This window comes from Charadrius vociferus, unplaced genomic scaffold, assembly GCF_000708025.1.
Source record: "Charadrius vociferus isolate BGI_N301 unplaced genomic scaffold, ASM70802v2 scaffold829, whole genome shotgun sequence".
Classification (NCBI taxonomy): domain Eukaryota; kingdom Metazoa; phylum Chordata; class Aves; order Charadriiformes; family Charadriidae; genus Charadrius; species Charadrius vociferus.
In genome coordinates this window covers 84371-107490 of record NW_009650198.1, presented here as the reverse complement: position 1 = coordinate 107490, position 23120 = coordinate 84371, and the positions used below count along the sequence as shown (strand labels likewise).

The window sequence follows — 23120 nt, the reverse complement described above, 5'->3', positions numbered from 1 at the left end:
ACCTGAGCTGCCTTTAACTCAAAAGTAGTGAGCCACCCTTAGGATGCATCCCATCTACCTGGAGGAGCTTTACTGCTGAGGATTAGTCCCGCAGTAGGAAAAAGCAGAGGGAATTATCCCAAATTTAATCCGCAGTATTTACCCATCCATTTTTTTCTGTACAAAGGGGCAGAGCTCCACTGACTTAGAGATTTTTTTTTCAGTTTAAGAAAAAATCCAGCTCGGATGAACATCCGCAGTGCCGCTGCAAAGTGTGCCGGGCGAACTACAAACACAAAACTTGCTCAGATGTTGCTGGACACTCTCACGATTTTCAACGTGACCTGTCCAAGCAGCCCAAAGCCCCTTTCTGCGCAGGAGGAAGACGGAGGTCGGTCTCGCTACGCCCTTGCCAGCGCCACGCTGTAAAAGCCAGCACCGCTCCCTGTTGTAAAGGGAGCCCTTAGCGACACCGCCTTTGAGCGGGCTGCTGCGAACACAAGCCCAAAAAAGCCCTTCTAGCAGATTGAAATATTTAGAAAAGCAAGGCTAAGCCTGCACGTTAGCAAAGTCCGAGTGCAAAGGTACAAAGGGTTACGAACGGTTCTGCCGGAGCAGAACCAGGTTGTTCTCTCCAGCAGAATAAGCGTGGGGCGGAAAGAAACCAGCGACATCTGGAAAACCACGGGGGTGCCTTATTCAGCGAAGCACCGGTACGTGCGTCAGCATCTACCTCAATGCAGCCGAGCCCTCAAAAGTCGTGCGGAGGAGAGGCAGGTTTGCCAAAGCCAAGCCCAGGCGCGGGGCTGGAACCCGCCGCTCTCGGGAAGGCGGGAGGATGGAGGGGCTGCAACCTTCGCAACCTGCACAGGAGCAAGAAGAAATCACAGGGCAATCAACAAGAAAGGATTTAGTTCTGACTATGCGGGGCATCTTCTCACGTCTTCTCTGAAGCAGGGCTGGGCTTTACCTCTCCAGGGTTAGTCCCAGGGCTTTGACTCCCTGGGGTTTACATCCTCTGTCCGTGCATCACAGAGGGACCTTCGTGGCTTTCCAAAGTATGAAATAATCCAGTTTCTGCCTAGCTTAGAAGGGACCAGAGCCTGGAGTCGCAACAAAGGGAGCAAAACGCACACAGCCATCAATTTTCTCTTTTACTACCAGCCGTGAAGGCTGCGAAGCGCTGGAAAGCACCTGCTATAGCCACCCTCAAAGGGCAGACAGAAAAAGGGCAACTTGCCGCGTTTAAAAGGTCTTCAAGTTCAACGTTTGCCATCAGAAACAGGCCAGTGAGGCAGGACGACAGCTCAGCTGAGCAGGGGACGGCCAAAAGACAGGAGAACAAGGTCCTGCACACGGCAGCGCTCAGAGCTGAGCCCCAAAGGACTTCTGTCCCCATGTGAAGGGTGGAGAGGGGATTAAGGGGGAAGGTGGCCTTCGCCCTCCCCGAACAGAGGCCGGCAGACGCTGTCCCTCTCTTGCTCAGGTCAGTGGTTGCCTGAGGACAGGTAGAGGCTCGCCGGCCTCTCTCTACGTGAGGTGGTTTGATGCGAGGAGTAACTCAGGGACACGGGGGCCGAGTGCCAGCAGGAAAAACACGGGAGCGGGGTTTATCCTGCAGGACCGTAGGTGGGACAGTCCTCGTCCGACCAGGACTGCCTGCAAGCGGCAGCAGAGACACCCTGCTCTGCCATCTACTTTTTGGTAACCTGTTCTTTAGGGAATTGGATGAATTTTCAGCCGAGACATACCCAGAAGCATTCACACAGGAATACACCAGGAATGTTAATAACTAATAGTTTTCCACACTCCCCCGTTGACATTTTGTTAGACAATTCAATTCCACACCCCCTCCCCACCCCGCCAAAAAGCTCCTTGGAATGTCAGCAAAGCCTCTTTACCTGCGGGGTGTTGTCCAGGTCTCTGTCAGCCTTCAGCTGAAGCGATCTTGAACGCTCTAGAGGGACCACTCAGCGCCACGCAATCCCCGGCTCTACTGGCTGGGAGCCCCGGCAGCCAGCTTGCCAACGCCGAGGGAGGCGGGTTTGGGTGGCTCGGCAAGCCACCCATTGGCTTCCTGTCCGAAAGGTTGACAAAATTTACGCTACAACATTTCTGCTGGGAAAAATAATTAGGAAATTGTCATCATCGAGTCAGTCAGATATCCCTCTATGCTGTTAAACTCAGACATGGCAAAACGGGAGATTAATTCTCTCCCACAAGAGCTATTAACATGCAAAGGTTGAAATCAGCCCCGGTGTTTTGTCGCCTGTTCTGTACCCAGAACCACACGTGTTCTCGCATCCCCGTAGCACAAACGGCACGAGGGCAAGGCGCAGCCGCGCAGAACGGCGTGTGTGCAGGGAGCAGTAAGAGTAACCACCAAAATTCCTCCCGTTTCATTCCCAAGACAGGCAGCTATATTAAAGAGAAAAGCTTATCCTGTAACATGCTCCCCGGGCTTTCACACTGGGTTAATTGTAGCTCAAAATATTTAAAGTTAAGCATTTTTTAGCGCCCCTTGCTTCAACGGGACTCGGGTTTCCCACTAAAGCAACAGTAATATCCACCCACACCCAATGTACCCACACTTGGACTTCTTACTTCTCCTGGTGAGCTCGATATGGGATCATTTTGAACACAACTGGCTAAAAACTCCCGTGTCGATCCCAAAAAATCTCTCCTACCAAAATATACCTGTTTCCAATCCCCGCTGTTCCCGCGGAAGCTTCGGCAGAGCTCCAGGATTCGCAGAGCTGTGTCCATCTGAGACACCGACCCAAGAGTTCAAACTTCGTTAGGCGTAAAGGAGTCTCTGCCGCACACGGAGCTCGTTTGCGCCGCACCAACACATGCGCCACACAAGACAACGTTATGGACTGACAGCAGTGTGTCACGCGGGTGGTGTATCGTAAACAGATTTTCAACATTTAACATGCATCCGAAAAATAAAAAAGCCTAACATTTCCAAGCTGTACGTTCAGCAAGCAGGAAAGTTTTCTTCTCCGCTTCCTCTTCTGCCATAAAATTGCTCGTTCACCTCATCACTGAAGATCTATGACTTCTTTCTCTGCATAGCCCATTAACTAATTAAGAACTACTTTCTAAATGTAAACCAATTTAAAATTAAATAAAGAAAAACATGAAAACACCAAAAAAAAAAAAATCAGTGAAAATGAAAATGTCAAAACCAAATAGAAATCAAAGAAATTTATTTCCATCAACAAAAATACAGAATACAAAACGATACTGGTCCCACCCTCTGAACGGACTAAAGACGGGCACGGGTTGCTGCAACCCCAAGCAAAAGCTTCGCTGCTAATTCATAAGGACCTCCATTTGCACCAGTCTCGCGTTCGTGTCTCCCGATGTTCTGTAAGGGATCATTCCAGCAAACGTTATCAGCGCACGAGCTTGAGATCGAAGTTGCTAAAACCCAGAAAAATAAAGGACAGTTACTTTAGTGCCAAAACACCCACAACGAAAGCCGAGTTCGGTGCGAGTCAAACGCTCGCCTTTTCAAACAGGCAAATATGATCTTTATTTCTCAGAGCTGCTCTCTGGATAACGTATCTCTGCGTTTGGAAGGAAATCCAATTATTTCCTTTTCCAACCATTAAAAGCATCTCGAGTTACCCTTTTGCTTAAAAATAAATAATCCCATTTATTTAAAATTACCCCAGAAAACCCATTTTCAACAACGTGGGGCGTTGCTGTACTGCAGCAGTCTTGTAATACCTGCAGGGAGCGGGCTCTCCCAGGGCCACGGGATTCTTTCCCACCTTGCAAAACCCCAAGCTGACCCTGCTGAAACGCAGCATGAACATCGGCAAGGCGCAAAGCGCTGGAAACAAACCGGTGGTGCCACACGTACCTGGAGGTCTCCCGCATCACCTACACCACACTGACACCCTTAAAGGCTCTTCATGCCGTAATACGACGAAAGCAGATGGACCGAGTATATTCGGAGACCTTTGCCTGAAATAACCAAACCCCGTTCTCGCACAGCAGAAGGCTACGTAACAGCGGAAGGAATTCGGGAATGATTTTTTTTTAATTTTATTTTATTTTTTAAAGCTATTAGTAAATTAGAAAGGAACTGGTGGAGGTCAGGAGAATAGAGAAAGCCTGGATCTTTACAGCAGGCGGTGCAGGGTGTTTTGTTTGCTTAAATATTAAGCATCCCTAAACTATTGTACTGGAAGATCCCACTGTATAAACCTTCCTTTAATCTACTGACTGCAGGGAAAGCTGAAGCAGCTGTGGTCGCTGCGGGCATGCCGACGGCAAATCCGACAGCAGGAGATGACAAAGGGAGAAGTGACGGAAGCCCACGACATGGCTGGGAACAGTTACAAACACCATCCCCGGTGCCCACCTGGGCAATTCTACCCCCTTTTTCAGGCTGATGGTAAACCAGGCAGTTATTCAACGGCAAGAGAGGAACTTTGGAAGCTGAGAATGGAAAAGCCGGGATGCTCATCTGTCCGTTTCACAACGCGCTCTAAACGCTACTGCTTCAGCTCTGCAAAACCCCTTCAACTTTACATGCAGGAAAGCAAGTTTTGAAACAGACGTTCAAGCTTCAGTTTCCATTACCCTGCCTGAAGGGAAGCAGTGACCGTCTCCAAAGCCCAGCGGCCTGGCCGAAATACAGAGCTGAGTTCCCACCTCACGCTGTAGTCCTCTCCGGCCGAGGACGGACGAATACGCAGAGCTGCGATCGGCTCAGGCAGCGATGCAGCGGGAGGCACTCCTCCCTGCCTGAAGCGCCGGAGCTGCGGAACGCCAGCAGGCAGCGCAGCACATCAGCAGGCAGCAAAGAGGAGACCGACCCCATTGCTAAAAGCTCCCAGGAGAGTTTCCCCAGCTGTACGTTACCACCTAGTTAACGCCCATGCGTTGGCTACTTAACGAGGTGGCCTGAAAATTACTCGTTCAGTTCCAGTCACAGCCAACGCTTCTTTCTAGTCTGCTTCCAAATATGTTACACAGCGAGGTCGGGTAATTATGTCTGACCTGCTGCTTTCCAGTGGAGGTCAAAACAGGTGGTAGATGAAAAAAGCACGTCGAGGCATCTGACTCTTTGGAATTAAAATTAAGAGGCAAAAACTCTCACTGTGACTAAGACAGGCTCAGGAGCAGTGCGAGTTACCCTTCCCTTTACCTTTCCGGTAAGCAATGATACTAGAGCCGGTCTATTTTTAAAAATCAAAACACCACCACAGAGGTTGGCAATACTTCAGGAAGAACGATTGGAGGTTTGCAGAGGTTAAGAGCGGCCTGGAGGTCTAGATGTTCCATTGGCTGTAATTACTTAATGAATGTTAGAGTCACTTGCGATTTAAAGTAAGGCCACAAATACAATAATAAAAAAAAAAAAAAAAAAAAAATTCCATTCCTTTCCTGACCTAATTTTGCCACCGAGATAATGCCCTTGGGCTGCTCCAGAGAGTTTGCCACCCCGGATCGGGGCGGGGAGCATATGACATTGCTGTCACACACTCACGGCATCTGGGTCAGGGCTGTCACCGCAGCCGCCGTTTCCGGCACTGCAGTCCGGGCTCGGCGTAATCTCTGCCTGAAATGTGACAAAATGGATCAGGCCAAGCGGGACGGGACTTTGCTCCCTCAGTCCCCAAACTAATTAATGTATATACATTAAAAAAAAAAAGAAAAAAAAGAAAAAAGAGATTGAAAATACAGCTTAGGTAATTTCATTCTGAAAAAAACAAAATGCATAAAGTGCCAGTTCCGGCTCCAAACCTCATCATTTCTCAATAAAGCCCATTTCATCTCCGAAGTAGGACAGATGTTCTAGCAGAGAGCATTTCGGGGTCTGGGGGCTCCAGCAGTACTGTTCCTCTCCATCCTGCCAAAGCCCCTCTACTCCCTACCCAGGGCAGCAGGATCCCGCTCAGGGCAGTCAGACCAGTGCGCGGCACCGCAGGAGCCACGTGCTCCTACTCCGAGGGACTCTGTCCCCTGCTACGTGGAATAAACCTCAGACTTACACGCAGCTACTAGCCTGTGTTTTCAAGTTCTTCTGACGAACAGAGGGATTTGAATCTGTCTGCTCCGATGGATCTAGAGAAAACCCAGGGACTTCAAAGACCTCTTTCAAGCAAAGGTAATTTTTTGCTTGCACCGGCTACTGGGCAATGCACCGAGACTGTTAAAGCTTTTGGAAGAGCCTGATTTCCCCTAAAATTTGCTTCCCCGTGGAAAAAGGAAAAGCTGCCTTTCTCCCATGGAAGTTCAAAAGAAAAATTTTTGCCAAGCACAGTCTGCAGAAGCTCCTATCTGCCGCCTCTGTTCAGGCGAACAGGGAGATTTTGCTGAAGAAACACCTCTGTTCTCACATTCGAAATGCCCTCATTTCTTCTCACCACTAAAATCCCCCGAGCTGCTTCCCAGACAGGGGAAGTGAAGTGATCTACATTCCCTGCTCCCGCAGCCTTGGAGGAAATTCTTCAGGGTAAGAAAAAAGGGGAACACGGGATGAAACTATTCTTACCCCACCTTCCGTGTGCCCATGCCTGCTATTTTTCTGCACGTGGAAATCTTTTGGCAGCCGGGAGCTACAGGGCTGTAGATCTTTTCTCTCCGGTTAATCCTACATTAGCAGATTTATGCTCCCTTCTGACATTACAGTCACATAGCTGTTCTCCGATCACCTCCCTGACTGCAGAGACAGGAGGCACTTGCCCCCTCTGACGGTGAAGCGCAACTTTCATTGCTCACGGCAGCCAGAGACTCGTGACTCAGAAACCCCGTGTCTCCAACACCGCTGACGCCCTGCTGCCATGAGATCCCACCACAAGGCCAGAAGCTTGATTAACAAAACGCGAAGCCTGAAAAGAGAAAACTTTCAAGGGTTTTTAGGAAGGTAAATCATCAACTGATCTCACACAAGAGTGCAGAGCACATTTATGAAGCGCGCTCAGACTGAGCGTGCTGGTAAGAGCCACGCTGTTGATATGACGCGATGTCACGGTGGCTTCCTTCTACGCAAACTCCGGCCAGCAAAGCTGCTGATCCCATCGCCAATCAGCCCGACAATCTTTGGTAGGCCACGGCCATGGTATTCATATTGAGATGACACCCGACAGCATTACACCCCTATGGAGATGGTAAATGCTTCTACGTAAGGCACAAGACTGCAACACAAAACCGAAATAAACGGCTCACTTGGAAAGCGAGGAGCTAAGGCTGTTTACTCAGCGCCAGCCCTGTGAACACACAGAGCAGGTAACAGACCGCGTTAGCCCGGGACTACGTCACACGTGCGGAACTTAAGCTGGGAGAAGCCCCAGCAGCACGCATCCTTCTCCGGTGTCGCCAAACTAGAGTACAAGCGCAGCTGCAGGGCAGGATCCCGTAGCTCACACACCGACTGTACCCCAAAGACAAAAGCTGTAGTTTTACTCGAGCCTTTCGCTTTCTGATGTAAAGACTTTTACTAATATTGCAATTCACAGATCAAAAGCACTTTTGCAGGTGACTAAAGCCTGGAATAAAGCTGGCTGCGGCCCAGGTTGGTTTGCATTCTCAAAAGGAGTTGATATTTATTTCCTAATGTGTAAAACAGGATGAATGGTTTGGCCAACTTGGTTTTCAAGTGCCAGCTTTAACTTAATAAAGAGCTACAAGACCAAACCCGACGACAGCTAAGCTGAGAACCCTTCTGCCCAACACAGTACGTTGACGGGTGAGCGCCTGCAAATCTGGCCGTGCCCTTTAAGTGGTGCCTATTTTTGAGGCTTGCTGAAGGCGCGGGCTCCCGTCAGCGGGTGGGGGAAATGCTTCAGCACCGCCTTTAGCAGTGAAGTCAACCCCACCGTTGTCAGCCATTCAAACCAGGCAGCCAGACCAAGCGCCACCGCACCTGGAAGCTGCCCAGAGGACGCAGAACACGACGGGCAAACTGCTACAGCCGTCCACCAAGCGAAGGTACTTAAGCATCTTTGTGTGTTGCCCAAGGACACTTTGAAAACATCAGCCCACGTCCCTACAGACGCAAGCCAAGCAGAGGAGTCAAGCAAGGGCTTTCCACCAGAAATTCAGTTTTGCACGAACAGGGCACTAACTCACAGGATAAGAGTGGAAATCAGGTTCTTGAAAAACTGCTGCTCAGTCGTCAAGGCAGCAACACCAACCATTCTAGAGACACTGCACTGTCCACATCTGTTAACTATTTAAGATCCCACCAAGAAGCAAACTGAGCACTTGTTTTCTCTTGCCAGGAGGTAGATATATACTGTATATCTTAATTAGCTCAATGCCATTTAGAGCAACATCCTTTCTTTATACAAAGCTGAAATGACGAGAGACTAGTCTCAAGACTAAGTAACTGAGCAAGCTGAGTGGTCTAAGACTCTAAGTAACTGAGCAAGTCAAAAGTGAAGGCCACTTGAGATTCACAGTTATTTGAAGCCCAATCCCTTGAAAACGGGAAAAAGGAAGTAGGAAAACCCGTCAGACAGTGAGGATTATAATCTTACCGAATCTCTGTCTTCCATTACCCGCTGGGGTCTGGCAGGAGTGGCTGGGCTTGTGCCTTTCATCCTCTTATACTGGGTGAATAAAATATTCATGGTTGCAAGCAGGACCTCAGATAAATTGTGCCTGATCTACACAAAGAAGAGGGGGGGGGAAAAACCAACAACATATCGCAATGAAGAGCAGGTTGACAGAATCATTGCCCTTGCTCTACGACATCAGAAAACCAAGCAACGACAACTATGGCTGGTATTTACTCATGTAACAGTCACACATTTAATGGTTACCACTGCTGTGACTGCACCACCCGGCAAACAACGCTACCCAGAGTATTGAGACAGACATGCATAATGGCTGCGCATTCATGTGTGACAGCAACAGTTCTGATAAAACCCAAAGTGCCTGCATACAAAAAAAACTCCAAAGCACCCAAATACACAAAAAATGTTTGAAAGAGAAGCGTCACCCTCCAGTTAACAGTTCAAGAGCAATAATAACCTTCCATTATGCTTCATCTGCTAATACCCAAATATATGAGTTCCTCTAATTTGGAGGGAAGGAAACACGAGACCCTACAAATGCTCCGTGACCCTTCAGAGCATGGAAGAACTAAGTCAGTAGCACAGTTGAAAGTCTTCAATATTCCAAATTCTTGAATCAGACTCAGTCAGTTCAGATGCCTTCTGCAAACGGAGACAGGTTTTCTGGGTATGGAATTCTAGTGCTCCAAAGAGCAGCACTAAGGACAAAAAGTTGCAAGCCAAGCGTCTACTTGTACGAATGCAAAACAATTCCATCCTATTTCCCCATTAAAGAATAAGGATGATGAGATGACAAGGTTTTAAGATCCTTTTAAGAAAGCAAAAGGCTTTTGGAAGCTAAACCCAAGACACATTACTTACTTCGTCACTGAAATTCCGGAAGGCAGCAACTCTCTCCTCTACGCAGTCTTGGCTAAGAGGTACAAGCTTCAGGCGTTCGATAATCTTCAAAAAGAAGAGCTGGAATCAGGGCAGATAATCAACGGTCTATGTACCATATACTAATAAAGCATGGTTTTGAAGTGTTAATGTAATGCTCCTGATTCCATTCGAGACAAATCATTTCATTGTTATTTATTGGTTTGTCTCCTCACTTTGTCGAGTAGCAGCAGGAATATTTTGTTCAACGTCTACAAAACAGCTCCAGAAAGATCTTCCTGATTATCAAGCAACAGGGAAGAAACATTTTTAAATTCCTATAGTATTGCAGCACCTTCTAAGTCATTCAACATAATTTTTTATTTTAAGTGATGTTATTTGAGACATTCTGGGCTTTCAAGGGCATTAGGAAGGCTGCACTTCAAACAGTACTCTTGAAACTTACATCAAAGGCCCTGTCAATGTGACCGGCGTGATATTCATCAAAAAACGTGATTAAGTCTAGCAGAAGGTAGAACGTGGAGTCGATGGATTTCTTTGCACTTATCCCCTGAGCTTTGTACCTGAAAGAAATTGTTTTACAATTTTATTGTGCAAAATGGCAACCATTTATAAACGCGCACGTGCAATTCTTGGAAGCGGAGACATCAAGCACAAGGACAGAAGGCATCTAACAAAGGACAGCTTTAATTTTCCTTAACCAGGAGGCAGAATTTTCACAGGTTGTGGCTTGTTAAAGATCCTTTTATTCACTTTTAGTTTTCCATCAAATCCAGCATTTGTTTCCTTACTTCCCACATTCATGGGGAAAACAGTGACAGGAACCAGAGACCTGCAAGGCAAGCGCCGTACGAGCACGTGTAACCCGCTGTTTTACAGCCAGCGATTCTCCAGCACAACCGCCTGCTTCAGGCAAGAAGTTAAGACTTAAAAACGGATCAAGATGATTCTGCACGCTCTTTCTAGCCGCGCTTGCTAGGAGATGAACTGGAGGGCTGTCTGCTCTCACTGCCGACAGCACGAGGTCAGAAAGGAGCTCCTTCCTCAAGGTAATAGCAAGAGTGGTCAAGTGCATGGTAGACACCATGGTGCTGCGGAGGAGAAAGCTGGATAGCCTCTTGGCCTCTTCTGTTGGGTATCTCCCCTGTTCCAAAAACATCACAAGAACACGCGGGAGGAAAGCTGCACAGCTACGGTACTGTCTGCGGTACAGTACACAGAGAAAAGCCCTGTATTACATTTAATTGGCAAGAGGATGAGCTGATCAGAACCGTGCTGGCTTCGCAGCCACGACGCTTTGCAGCTGTAAAGTGGCATTATCGAACAGTAATATTTAGCGCTCTCATACAGATCAAAGCAAGCAGCAAAACAAAGCTCATCACGGCCTCTGCTGAAGCTTAAGCTCAAGCCATAGGTTTAATTTTCCTTAATGTCTGCTACCAAATGAGCCTCTCAGGAAGTCAATACGGCACCAATCTTCACTCAGTCTGCAGCCTGACTACCTGAGGGAAAGGCTGACTGAAGGAGTGACTGGCAAATGCCACTTGTCAAAAGAAGAAAGGCAAAGGCCTCTGACTGAAATCAATACATTTCTGTGTTTGTCTTCCCTATTTCGGAGAGCCAGCAAGTGTGCTCGGTTTATTTTTACCAGAACAGTTGGAGGAAAAGCAGTAAGACATTTCTCACAGGTACCCACGTTTTGCTCTAGTAAAATACAGGAATTGTCCATGACAGTCACTATGACAAGATGGACCAAAGGAAGACAGTTTAAAAAATCCCAAAGCTATTTTGCAATTACCGCCTTTCAGAAGCAGGTTATTCCTAACCTCTAGCTGCTAATGGATCTGAAGCACGGATGTCTGTCCAACACGTATCCTCATTAGCACACCCACGCTGCAGGTGACATTCCTTTTGGTCACTTCCATTTCTCGCTCTTTTCTAAACACCACATGGCACTTTCCTAAAGTAACGGGCTGTGGAAAGGAGGCCCACTGGTTACGTTAGCCATATACACACCTCAGCTTAAACGTTCTGTTTTGAGCCCTCATTAAAGCAGCAGTGAAATAAAGTTTTTGGACAGCTACTGAACCCGCCGCTCTGCTGTTACAACTCCTAATTACTGGTTTTGTAGCGCTCTCGATACTATTTCAAAGCAGTGAATTCTGTGCAACGAATCTGCAACTGTTACTATATTTCGCTTTAAAAATCATCTAAACCATACAATTTATTATATTTATTGCTCCTTCCTAGACACTGTCTCTATTTGTCAATCCTGCAATTCCTTTTTCCTCATTCACCTACAGATAAAGCTTCCTGGCAAATTTACCTGCCCTGCCCCCGAAGATTTCGTTTCTGGTTTCAGTACTACAAGCCGCGATGAGCAGGACAGGGTAAATTCTGACCTCTTCTCTGTCTTCCTGAATGCATTGCCACGGGTGCCACGGTCCAGCCAGCAGAAACAAAGCGCGGAACCAATACCCACTGAACCGACAGCCCCAGGTCAGGTCCAGGTGAAGCACCCAGTCCTGCCCCCTCGTCTTACCTCTCAGCAATGGAATGGGCCGTGTTCTTCAGCCGCTCTTTGTTCGACTGGGCAGTGCCGATCTGGGGAACGATGGGACTGAGGAGCTTGTTCATCAGTTCTAAAACTTTGTCAGGGTTCTGTTGGTATTAAAGTTACAGACAAATAAGAGGAGCATGTTGGGACTCGGTGTTTCAATCTCATTGAAAAAGCAGAAAGGTCTGCTGCAGTGGTGCCTAGTGCACGCTCAGAGACACCTTCCTCCCATAAAGAGTCAAGTTCGTATTAGCTAGCGGCAACATAATGCTGCTGGCTCACGTGAAAAAACATTTTCCCCCTAAGTTTCCTCTAAAACAGGGGCTATGGTTGCATCCATTTTTATTTCAAATATATTTCAAAAGGAAACAAGAGTACTCACTACAAAGCCCAACTATTTTAGACGTCAATTCAGCATCTATGAAATTGGAAGAGCACACTCTGGGGTAAATAACTTCACTGGCTTGGGGCAATCTTTTCGAAAGACCACCTTGATCAAGGGGATGTCTTAAATCAGAATGGGCTGGAGCACAATTCGTCTGGGTTTGCTCACTGAAACCCCTCTCCATGCAGCCAACAGCTCTGCTTTAACAGCAGCAGAAATAACCTGCTTGAATAAGGGCAATTCATTCCTCAAGATTAAATTTAACCTCCTAATCACAGGCAGAACGTTTGGAAAAAAAAAATGGTGAACCAGGTACATATTTAAGGCGGCGCACAGAAGATATTTACCTTTGCAAGGTCATAGAGTTTTGCAGCTTCTTCAAACAATCCTTTATTTTCTGCTGCGGAAGCCACTTTGTTAATAATGGGTTTTGTGTCACTTGTAAACTTGTCTATCACTCCAGGCTAAAGAGGCGAGACAAAAACGAAAGGAGAGAAGAGAAATCAGAATTCTTAAGAACTCCTGAATATCCTGTCAAGGCAATGAATATTTTACATGTTGGATTATGATTAGAATGGCCTGTACATTTCCATGGGAACGCGCAAAAGGGACACGTTAAAAATAGAAAGAGCTCTTGTGAGAGAGACTTTCTCCAAAATGGAGTCAGCACTGAGACATCTGTGGTTTCCAATTCATTCAAAATGACCCAGATAACAGGTCAAATTCTAAATTATTTTAATTGCTGATGACACATTATAGAGGAGAAGACGACACAAAAGACTTCAGCAGATAACGTGCCAGGGTCTCCAGGGATGCCGTTGGTGTATATTGGCAGGATAGGTCGCGAGTAAAATCTTACATGGATAAATGAAAGGGCAACCAGAATTTTAAAAGAAACAATAGACACAAGTAGAATAAAAGAGAAGAAAGAGTCAAGGATATCTGGAAAGGATTTTACTGTAGTTGAGGATGCAAAAATAAGCCTGTATCGTCTAGAAGAACTTATTTTAAACCTGAGATTGCTGGTTTCATACCAAAGAAACACAAGAATTCAGACATATTTAAAAGGAATTGAGAAACGTCAAGAAAACAGGATTCACCACTAATGGTATCCTCTAAAAACTAGCCATCTTGCAAACAACTGTAAAACTAAAAAAATATTTGTAAAGGTTACCAAGTTACCTTGCTCTGGTGTGTGCAATCTCACTGCTTTGAAACTGACCGAACAAAAACGTCTAAAAGCAAATACTGCCAGAAATTATTTTTTTTTTTTTGGACAGTAGCAACGATTGCAGCGTCAGCCTTAATCATAAAATTATGATTTAAATAATTCTGGAGTCTCCTTTACACAGAAAGCTACCAAAGTAACTGTAGCAAACAGAAAAACTTCATTGAATATCTAAAATTTTAAGAATTTGCATGCAATCCCCTGTTTTCAAGCGAGACCTTAAGGTTTCTTTTATCTTCTGACTGTGTAAGATTACATTTTACTTGTAGATTCCTGCTTTTAGAGCAGAAGTAAGATCCATCACAATGAGAAATGACTGCTCTGGGATCCGATACCTACCCTCATCTATATGGAGGGGACAGACCAGTTGCGGCTATGCGTGTGGTCTGCTAGCCCTTGCTCCCTTAATTACAAGAATTTTTAATGAGCTGCAATACATTTCTCCTCTGAGGTGAATGAGGGTAACGTCATATAGATAGTTTTCACATGCACGCTTCCGTTAACAGAAGAATCTCACTCTCACTTACAAGCAAGCTATTTTTTCCAATTGCTTTTTACTAACGTGTACTAAGTTCCATTTCCTGCGGTAAAGATGAAATTCTGACCTCACTGAAGCGACCTGATGCCATTTGTTTCTTTAGTTACACCCGCTGCCTACGGGGACAGAGCTTGCCCTGCGGTTCCTGAGCTCCCTGCCGGTAGGGCAGGTCACAGATTATTCTGTAAAAGGATCTCATACTTGGAGAACTTGTACGTATTCAAACACAGGAATAATTTGGCTAGTGAAAAATAAAGAAAAGCAAGATAGCCTCATGACTGCTTTGGAAATCACACGTAGTTTGCGCTTTTTATATAAAATATAAACATCAATTGTCAACTCACCTTCCTGCTACCATCATTTTCCAGCTTTCCAAGAATCATATCAAACTGTATCCACGCAGATGTAAAGTAAGAAAAAAGGCAACAAAGAGAGATGAATCGCACATATTTCACAACACATTTGCTAAGTACAAAGATGCAGTCATAGATGAATGAAGAACAGCGATCAACGTCAAAATTATTTGTACATAAATAACAGGCAAAAAGACATGATTAAATATCTTAAACGTATGGTCATTGTGAGATCTCCCATCATCTAGGTTTGCATCAGGCAGAAAGAGTAACCAACTGTTTAAGACTGTCCTGCCCAGTAAAAATTTCAATGCAGAAATGAATTTCAGTTACAGTGAGGAAGGCAAACCATGGCCAAACATACCTCTCTGCTTTCAATTGCTAGTTCACTAACGCAACGCAAGAACATATTCTCCCCTTGGCTGTCCTTCTCATTCCTACAAAAGAAAGGGAAGAAGGAAGGAACTCTTGTTTCTGAGGACTTCCCAGACAAGAATAATTAAGGACTAATAACTAGGAGAAAATCTAGACGCGTTTATTAGCTCCTACCTGAGAAAGTAAAAATACTGCAGAGCTTCCCTTGGATCTGTTGACTCAAACTTACGGGTGTAAAGCATCAAAAGCCGCACAAAATTTAGACGCCTGACGCTAGGAGGGTCACCAGCTTCATGGCTTACTGCAATGTCAGAAACAACACTATCAGAGGACCTAATGCCAGGAAACATTGCCCTGATCTTCATCTCAAATTAGACAGAGCCGTGATGCAGAGCCCTAATGCAACTAAACCAATTCACTTTTAGGAGACTGTTCTGATAAATGCTGCTTGTTTGATCAATTATAGATCTGCAGTGTCTACAGGGTACTCTAAGGGCTCAGAAAATATCCCTTTATTGTAAAGTAAATGTGTAGGACTTACATAGCTGTGCACTCTGCCCAGAAGATTTCAGGAGCAATTTTAGCTCAAACAGGACCAATGCAACATGAACAGCATGACAACGCAAGCGCTCTGTCCGGAAGAGAAAAGCAATTGCGGCTTCAAACTGTGCTGTCAGGAACAATACTTGGAAGTAGAGCAAGGGCTGCTGGTTCACTGCAAAATGTGATTCACCTGCAAAGAAAAAAAAAACCAAACCACGATACACACACAGAGTGTAAGCGAAAATGATTTTGCAATCAGAGATCACTGACGGTGGATGCTTCCCGTCACAGCGTATCACTATTGCTTATTCAGTGCCAACAGAAATAAACACACTAGACAAAACTGAACACCTAATCACACATCACCGGCTTATCTATAACTGTTCCACTGCAACACATCACGAAAAGACCACAGCATAAAGATACATTCAGGAAGAGAAAGAGAATAAATAGTTTGTCAAAAGAGTTCCTTTGTTCTTTTCAGACAATGAACCATCAACTCTGATGGACTGCAATACATTTTCTAAAGACCATGACTTTTTGTCTTCATTTGTACTTATGCCAAGCAGTACAAATAATGTTAAAAACTTGTATTTTACTGCTCAGTGACACTAACAGTAGCTTATTGTATTTCTTTTCCACACATTTTTATCGGGGTGTGAGTGATGCTACAAATTAGAAGGCTGTGGAGAATCAAATTCTCTACGTTTTGGATAGTCCAAGTGACCTAATTTTGATCGCTTGGAAGACAACTATTGGAAAAGGTACTCTCTTGGGCTGCGGACGTTCCTAAAACTTTCTGAATTGGAAGGCACTGTGATTTAGGTCCCCAGAAGATTCCTTGAAATAGTAATTTAAAGGAAACAACAAACAATGGATGCACACAGAGAAAAGCCTGGGAAATACACGCCTACATTTGGTAATGATTGCTTTTTCTGTTCTGTATGCCAAAAATTGGAAGTTTTGCTAAAAGACCTTAACATACTTATGGTGAGATAAAGCAATCCATAATTTAGTATGGATAAAGTACAAATAGCAGCAGCACCGTTCACAGATGAATATTCACTCTCTGGATTGCTGGGAACACAGAGGACTCGTTCATCGTGTCTTATTGGAAGTCTGCCCTGTCTCCAGCGATGCAGGCCGTCCATCAACACCCTAACGATGCCTGTCACTCGTGGAGAGCTATAGGGTGTTACGTGGAGGCTGGGGTTTGTGTAATAACAATTGGGAAGTGCTCTAAGCAGAAAAGCAGAGCCAAGTAACACATCTTTCTGTTGTTTCTTACCATAGTCTTCCAGCAGCTGCTTCTGGAACTGCGATAATGTTAGTCTGTCCTGGGGAGAGCTTGCGCCGTTGTCATCAAAACACACTTGGTTCAGCTAAAAAACACATCCAAAGAAAGAAGAACAGATATTTCAACTTCACCTCGTGCAAGGGATGCACGCAGAAGATATTTGTTCCATCTGAAGCCCCTCCTAAGATCTGACCAACTGACTAGAAATTACTTTTAGTCACAACATCAGGTCCATCCATCGTTGGGAAGCAAACATCTCTAAGGTAGCAAGAGCAGAAATCCATGCGGATAAAACCCAGGGATCCTTTTGTATTTGTCCGTGCCATCAAATTCCAATGCTGGGACTCTGAATACTCACTAAACAGTAATTAAAAGCAGTATTTTTTTACCCAGTCTTAACAAATACATCATTCGACTCCCTCTTTCTGATAAGGAAAGAAATGAGATGGGAATGAATGGAGAGAACTGGGTACTGACCAGTATCTATCATGCGCCCACCAAAACTGTAAGGACTTTAGACTGCAGAGACACTGACAGTGTCTTCTTCTGCCAAGTTACACCAACATTTCAGCCACAGTCCATCCAGAAAGGAAAACTCAAAGGATCCTCACTGTAGCAAGCTAAACTACTTGTAAAAACAGCTGACAAAGATCAGTGTCAAATGAAGAAGATGACACTTCCACGGACAAGTGTCCCCGAATTAACACCCGCTGATACAGAGGGTAACAGAGCAGCCCCAGGACTCGGGTTGCCAGACCTTCACTGTCTGCAAGGTCAAGTCACCTGCATGACATCGATGCAAAACACCAGACCGAGAAGCAGCGAGGTTAGCACAGCAGCGCAGAAACGCAATACCATTTAATGCCGTTCTTAAAAAAGAAAAAGAAGAAAAACCAACAAACACCACCGCAACCCCAACCCCACGCTTACTTTTAACCAGAGATAATCTTCTGTTTTATCAGCGACTTCACTCTGGTTATCCGTAATGTCACAACGGCCGATAATACAGTAAACAGCCCTTTTGTACGGGTCAGTATTATTTCTCAGAGCTCGTCGGTAATGAAGGCGCAGTTTATTTTCTGTGGCAGGAGATAGTCTAAGGAAAAAAAAAAGAACAACAAAACATTGAAGGAAAAGACATGAAACCCATCTTTCCCTGAATGAGGAAACCTGGATACAGATCAACGTAAATAGGTGCATATTCACAGCAAAGGCGTAATGACAGTAAGCACTGGCTGATATTTCTTGCACTTTCTGTACATGAAAATTTTTCACATGAATTTAAACGTATAATCAAAGTTACAGAGGATCACCTTCAAACACCCATTGCAGGGAAAAAAAATAAAAATCAGATGACAGTCTCTTTAGGGGTGCGTTAATATTGTGGTAGATGAGCTATTTTTGCCTGACTGCTATTTCATCACTTCAGAAAGAGAGCTCACAAAGTCTTTGAAACTCTTTGGGTTAGTAACTAACAAGTGAGCAGGTCGGTGTACCATGAAGACTTTTAGGAGAGACACTTTCATCTTTATCATTAAATACTGTCATAATGTTCTTCGTCATTCTATTTCTTGTACCCTCGTGTAGAGGATTTTACAGAATTGAATCAATAAAGTGTTCTCCTAGACTAAGACAGTGTTTGTCAAATCTGCAGGCAGAGTACCTTTTCATAGCTGTGATAAAACCAACATAAATCAATTACACTGTATCTCATTAAAGTGTTTGTAATGAAAACAATGGCAGTACCTTCACTAAGGTTTCTTGAACAATCTTATTATAATGAGCACTCCTAGATATTCCCTACAAACCCAGTTAATTTACAGAAGAATAACATGGCTCAAGTTCACCTCCTGGCACTTACCTGGGCCCTCCAGTTTCCCCCAGTTTCAGCCAGTACCTTAGCAAGGTGCCATTCCCCTGCAGCGAGCACAGCTATAATGCAATAGCCGACCACGCGCTTGTTTGAAGATAAAAAAAAATAATAACCTAAAGCACCAGAGCAGAGTTCAGAGCACACCCGAAGATGCACTAACTCAACTGCTTGCAACCACACCATCAGGTGTTTGGCCAGTGGCCTCCGCCAAGAGACGGACAGCAAAAACTGGAGGAGGAGAATAAGCACAAGACAGATGTGAGAGCGAATGCCTCTTAACAAACACTACCTGCTTTTACTCTGCGGCATTCTTATGAGAAGAGGTGTAGTAAAAAGCATTCCCCAAAGGAAATTCAACTAAAATAAGTGACAGGGGAAATAAAAAGACACAGGATTCGTGACAGCAGGCTAAATCTGATCTATTGTACGCAGTATCCTGCTGTTACACAGGGCAGATCCTATGGTGAAAAAGCAAAGCTGCACCACTGTATTATTTTTGAAATGTAAATTTTTGCATACTTTCAAACAACTCTTTCTCTATGGAGATTTCTAGACTTCAAAGCCACAAATTAAAATATGCAAACTTCTTAGATGTAATTTAGGTAGGTAATACAAACACCAGGCAGCCATCCCCCACCAGAAGAGACTCAAGCTTCTTGCATTTCTACCAAGCCACTGATTATTTCACTGCTCCACAGCAACTCCCACCCCTCCCACAAAGACCTTTCCTATTTCCCAATTACCTTTTATCTTTACTGTGCATGTACTCCTGGAACCAAGTTTTAAACTCTCCCAGCTGGTGCTGTGCCCGTTTCACCACGTGCATGGCTGCAGCCAAATCTCCACAGCGCATGCAGTAGTAAATCAGTGCCCAGACAGGATGGCCTTCCACCTCACCATCCTGAAAATAAAATAAGAAATAATTATTATTTTTTTTTTAAAGCAGAATATTTGTATTAATTTTCTTTATCGTTTGCCTGCCTTTATATTCCTGCCTTTATACCCACACACAGATTTTGGTAAAACGTTCTGTTTGTGTTACAGAAGCCAGAGATCATGAGGTTTAAGTCTTGTGAAAGCTGAGCGCATCCTAGCAGCAAAGGATGGGCCACTCTTCTGCTTGCTCACATTCCAGTTCTCGGTGAGGTTCTGCCAATCCCAGAACCAGCATTCAGATGTCCTCCCCACCTAGGAGGTGGGTTTGGATTAGACCACTGCGTTATTAAACACATTTGTACCGAAACAGAAAGAGATACCAACCTAATTGTGGATCTCAGCAGGTAAGGAAAGGACAGCTAGGCTCAGCTATGTGGTCTCCAATGTCATAATTTATTATTTTTTTTATTTAACTTTTAACTTTAGTTTTTCAACCTGGCCTGCCTGTTTATCTGGTAATTTTGGAGGTACAGAGCTAGGCACTTTCTATTATGTGCAAGTGAGCAGGATTGTTATTCAGATTCCTCAATAAAAGGCTCAGGCTACAATTCAGATTAATTCATTACATATTTAGTCATCAACAACTGGTGTCACCATCTTACAATAAGTACAAAAAAACAAACAGAAAAAGAAGAACAGGGAGTACATCATAACGTATTTTAATACTTGCTTGTTGACTTCTAAAAAGACCACCAGAAGAGACTAGAATTTCTAGAATTTCGAACTCAAACTACTAGGCACCACCATGAGTCGAGACTAGCTCTGAACTCAAAGTGAGTTTGCCTACTATCTTCCATTTCCCTCATGAAAAGTTCTCGAGAAGGACTAAGCCTGCTGCCCTAAAAGCAGTTTAAACAACAGAAAACCCACTAGAGCCTGCACTAGTTTCCTGGCTGTGCTGGAGCAAACAAGTTTGTGTTCTTATTTTAGCTCAGTCGCTGAAGCGATGGACATACCTGGAGACCAGGGACGGGCGCAGGGAGTTTGATGTTCAAGAAGCTGCGGACCAGTTGGTAGGTCCCCGGGACTCCACCCAGCTGAGCCTGGTGCAGGTTTCCAAAGACTGTCACAAATGTGTAGCTTTTATAACTGAAAAACAGCACAAGCGAAACAAACACGTGAGCAGACTGAAATATACTTGCTACAAAAACACCCACTGCTTTTCAGATCCAACCGAATTAGCAATTTAAAGCAAATGACCTTGATGTTCAAAAATTATCATTACAACAAAATAAGGGAAAGACTTGTGTCGATTTAGGAAGATCCCTGTATTCAGCAGTCTCACGAGAAACCATCTTTGGAGTCTGTGGCACACTGCTCCAGGTTCAACTCCGTTATGAGGCTCCTCTCAATGGGTTCTCTTAGTACTAAATTAAACTCAATTACTCAACTGGTAAAAAGCCTAACGCTTTGGCTCTCAATCTTGTCACAAAAGAACAGTTGACCACCACAGATATGTTTGTCTCTTCTCCCTGCCCTACAGACAAATACGAACCAGAGGGCTATGGACTTACCAAAAGGAAATCATACAGAAAAAGGGAATTTAGAGAAAAACAACCGATAAAGGCAGCTTTGAGAACACCTTCTAAAATAACCCATCAAAGCCTTTAATCAAGACAGGTCAATTTATCAAATATTCGTGTTCAGAAGCAGGAATCTCGACAGTCTGTACACTGAAGGAATACCTATACAAGCGGCAGTAATAAATTACATGAAGTTCTTTTTTTGTCTGCAGCATACGACAGACTTGTGCACCACCGGACTATAAAACTGAAAGGTTATGCTAAACATAGGCAAGTATCGGTGTATTTTGATAACTGACATTATGGCTGAGTGAGGCACACGCTCCTTTGGGCTTAAGACCAGAGATGCTCCAAAGCAACTAACACAGGAACAGCTGTGAGCAGCACTACAGCTCCTCCTCGTACACAGCAGGGGCTGGTGAGGCATGGGAACACCCCGCTATTACCCAATTCCTGCTAGGAAAAAAAAGCTACAAAGCAAGGCACAGTTGGGTGGGTTTTTGTTTGTTTGTTTGGGGGGTTTGGTTGTTTGTTTGTTTGGGGGCTTTGGTTGTTTGTTTGTTTGGGGGCTTTTGTTTTTGTTTGTTTGGGGGCTTTTGTTTGTTTGTTTGGGGCTTTTGTTTGTTTGTTTGGGGCTTTTGTTTGTTTGTTTGGGGGCTTTTGTTTGGTTTTTTTTTTGGTGTTTTTTAAATCAAGTCTTCAAGGGTCAAATTTCCACAATTGGGAAGGCTGGCGGGGGGGGAACTACATGTAACTAATTCCTAATTTCAGTTAGCAGTTAATGGGACTGCGAAAGTTTAGCAGGTTGGATGTTTGGCAAATCAGGTTAAGAGTCACCGGCTCGTCGCACACCGCTGAGACTGAAGAACTGGAGACAGAAGATCCTTCCGATGCGGCAGTTCATCTGTGCACAGGCAGGCACGCCGCCACCACCCCTGGGCGACGAGGGGGACGAGCTGTGGCAACCCACCGTCAGGGGCCAAGAAGAACCCGTGCCAGGAGGCGAAAACATCTCTTCCCAGCGTGCTGTATCAGAGCGCAGCACTTTCTGTGCTCAGATGGCGGATCTGTATCTGTAACAAATGCCCACGCGCTACACTGCCGCTATTGTTTGCTTTCCGCTGCTGCACCAGCCTGCTGGCGGTACAGCGGCTGCTACTAGATAAGAGACACCGCAATATCCACGTGTGCAGTGAGTAGGTAATACGGCCAACTGGGGATTCAGCTTTGGGCTGCTCCATCGCCTGCAACTCTCCAAGCTCTTTTTTGGCCAAGGAGCTCACACCCCCGTGATACTTGCTGATACAGACAGTAAACCACTTTCCAGAGTCTGAAAATCATTGCTAGGTGTCTCCGCTTCAGCCTCTTCAAATTTTACAAAAACCTTTCAGTGTAGGAATGGCACGATCAGAACCTGGCTCATCGCACCGGATTTGTCCCCAGTGCTGTCTGTCCACCTCCTCCCAGCACTAGCTCCTGACAGTCATGAGCAGTCAGAAAGGGAGCATAGAAAAAGGGATTTTTTTTTTGTGGAGGGGAAAGAGACCTCTTTCCACAAGTGAAAAATCCTCACATAAATATTCTGCATCTGTCATAGGGATAAGGGCAACTTCGAAGAAAGAACAAAAGGTCTTTGCATCTTCTAAACAACCTCCCCACGGATTCAAGGCCTTTTTAAGTAGAACAGTTTTTAACTAAAACAGTTTTATACTCAAGCGGCTGCTCTAAACCCTGCAGAACAGAGAAGACAGCCCACAGACACTTCTGTACGCAGCAAGAGGTAGCCGACTTGTTAATACACGTGCGTGCATCACAAAGGCATTCTGGCTTATTGTCAGGGAACTCTATTACACCGTGCTACCCCGAGCATTCATCTTACCTTTGTTCCAGGTAGCGCAGAGCCTGCCGCACGAACTCCATACGCACCTCCATGTTGGTCCGGACTTTCAAGGCATCGCTAGCAGGAACCAGGGTAACATCGGTCATTTGTTTCACCATGGTCCACAATTCAGAGACGTTCTATAAACAAGCACATGCAAGAGCGATTAGTACAGAGGTGAACAAGCAACACTGTTTTGAGCTACGTGCTGTTTCCATGCTTAAGGAAAAGC

At 45.0% G+C, this 23120-nt stretch overlaps 1 protein-coding gene across 1 annotated transcript in view; it reads right to left on the bottom strand.

The window, feature by feature from the left end:
• Positions 1 to 3174: 3174 nt before the first annotated feature.
• The window catches only part of NUP93 (nucleoporin 93kDa), a 77753-nt gene continuing 57807 nt past the window's right edge, over positions 3175 to 23120 (bottom strand). The window contains exons 7-21 of the mRNA XM_009892955.1: positions 22889 to 23028; positions 20443 to 20575; positions 19294 to 19451; positions 17608 to 17773; positions 16669 to 16762; positions 15379 to 15570; positions 15012 to 15138; positions 14827 to 14899; positions 14454 to 14498; positions 12691 to 12807; positions 11944 to 12062; positions 9847 to 9964; positions 9384 to 9467; positions 8484 to 8612; positions 3175 to 3408 (exon numbers count right to left, since the gene is read on the bottom strand). Of these exons, the coding sequence (XP_009891257.1) occupies positions 3298 to 3408; positions 8484 to 8612; positions 9384 to 9467; positions 9847 to 9964; positions 11944 to 12062; positions 12691 to 12807; positions 14454 to 14498; positions 14827 to 14899; positions 15012 to 15138; positions 15379 to 15570; positions 16669 to 16762; positions 17608 to 17773; positions 19294 to 19451; positions 20443 to 20575; positions 22889 to 23028 (1806 nt within the window). The 3' untranslated portion in view covers positions 3175 to 3297. The remainder of the gene's footprint in view (positions 3409 to 8483; positions 8613 to 9383; positions 9468 to 9846; positions 9965 to 11943; positions 12063 to 12690; positions 12808 to 14453; positions 14499 to 14826; positions 14900 to 15011; positions 15139 to 15378; positions 15571 to 16668; positions 16763 to 17607; positions 17774 to 19293; positions 19452 to 20442; positions 20576 to 22888; positions 23029 to 23120) is intronic.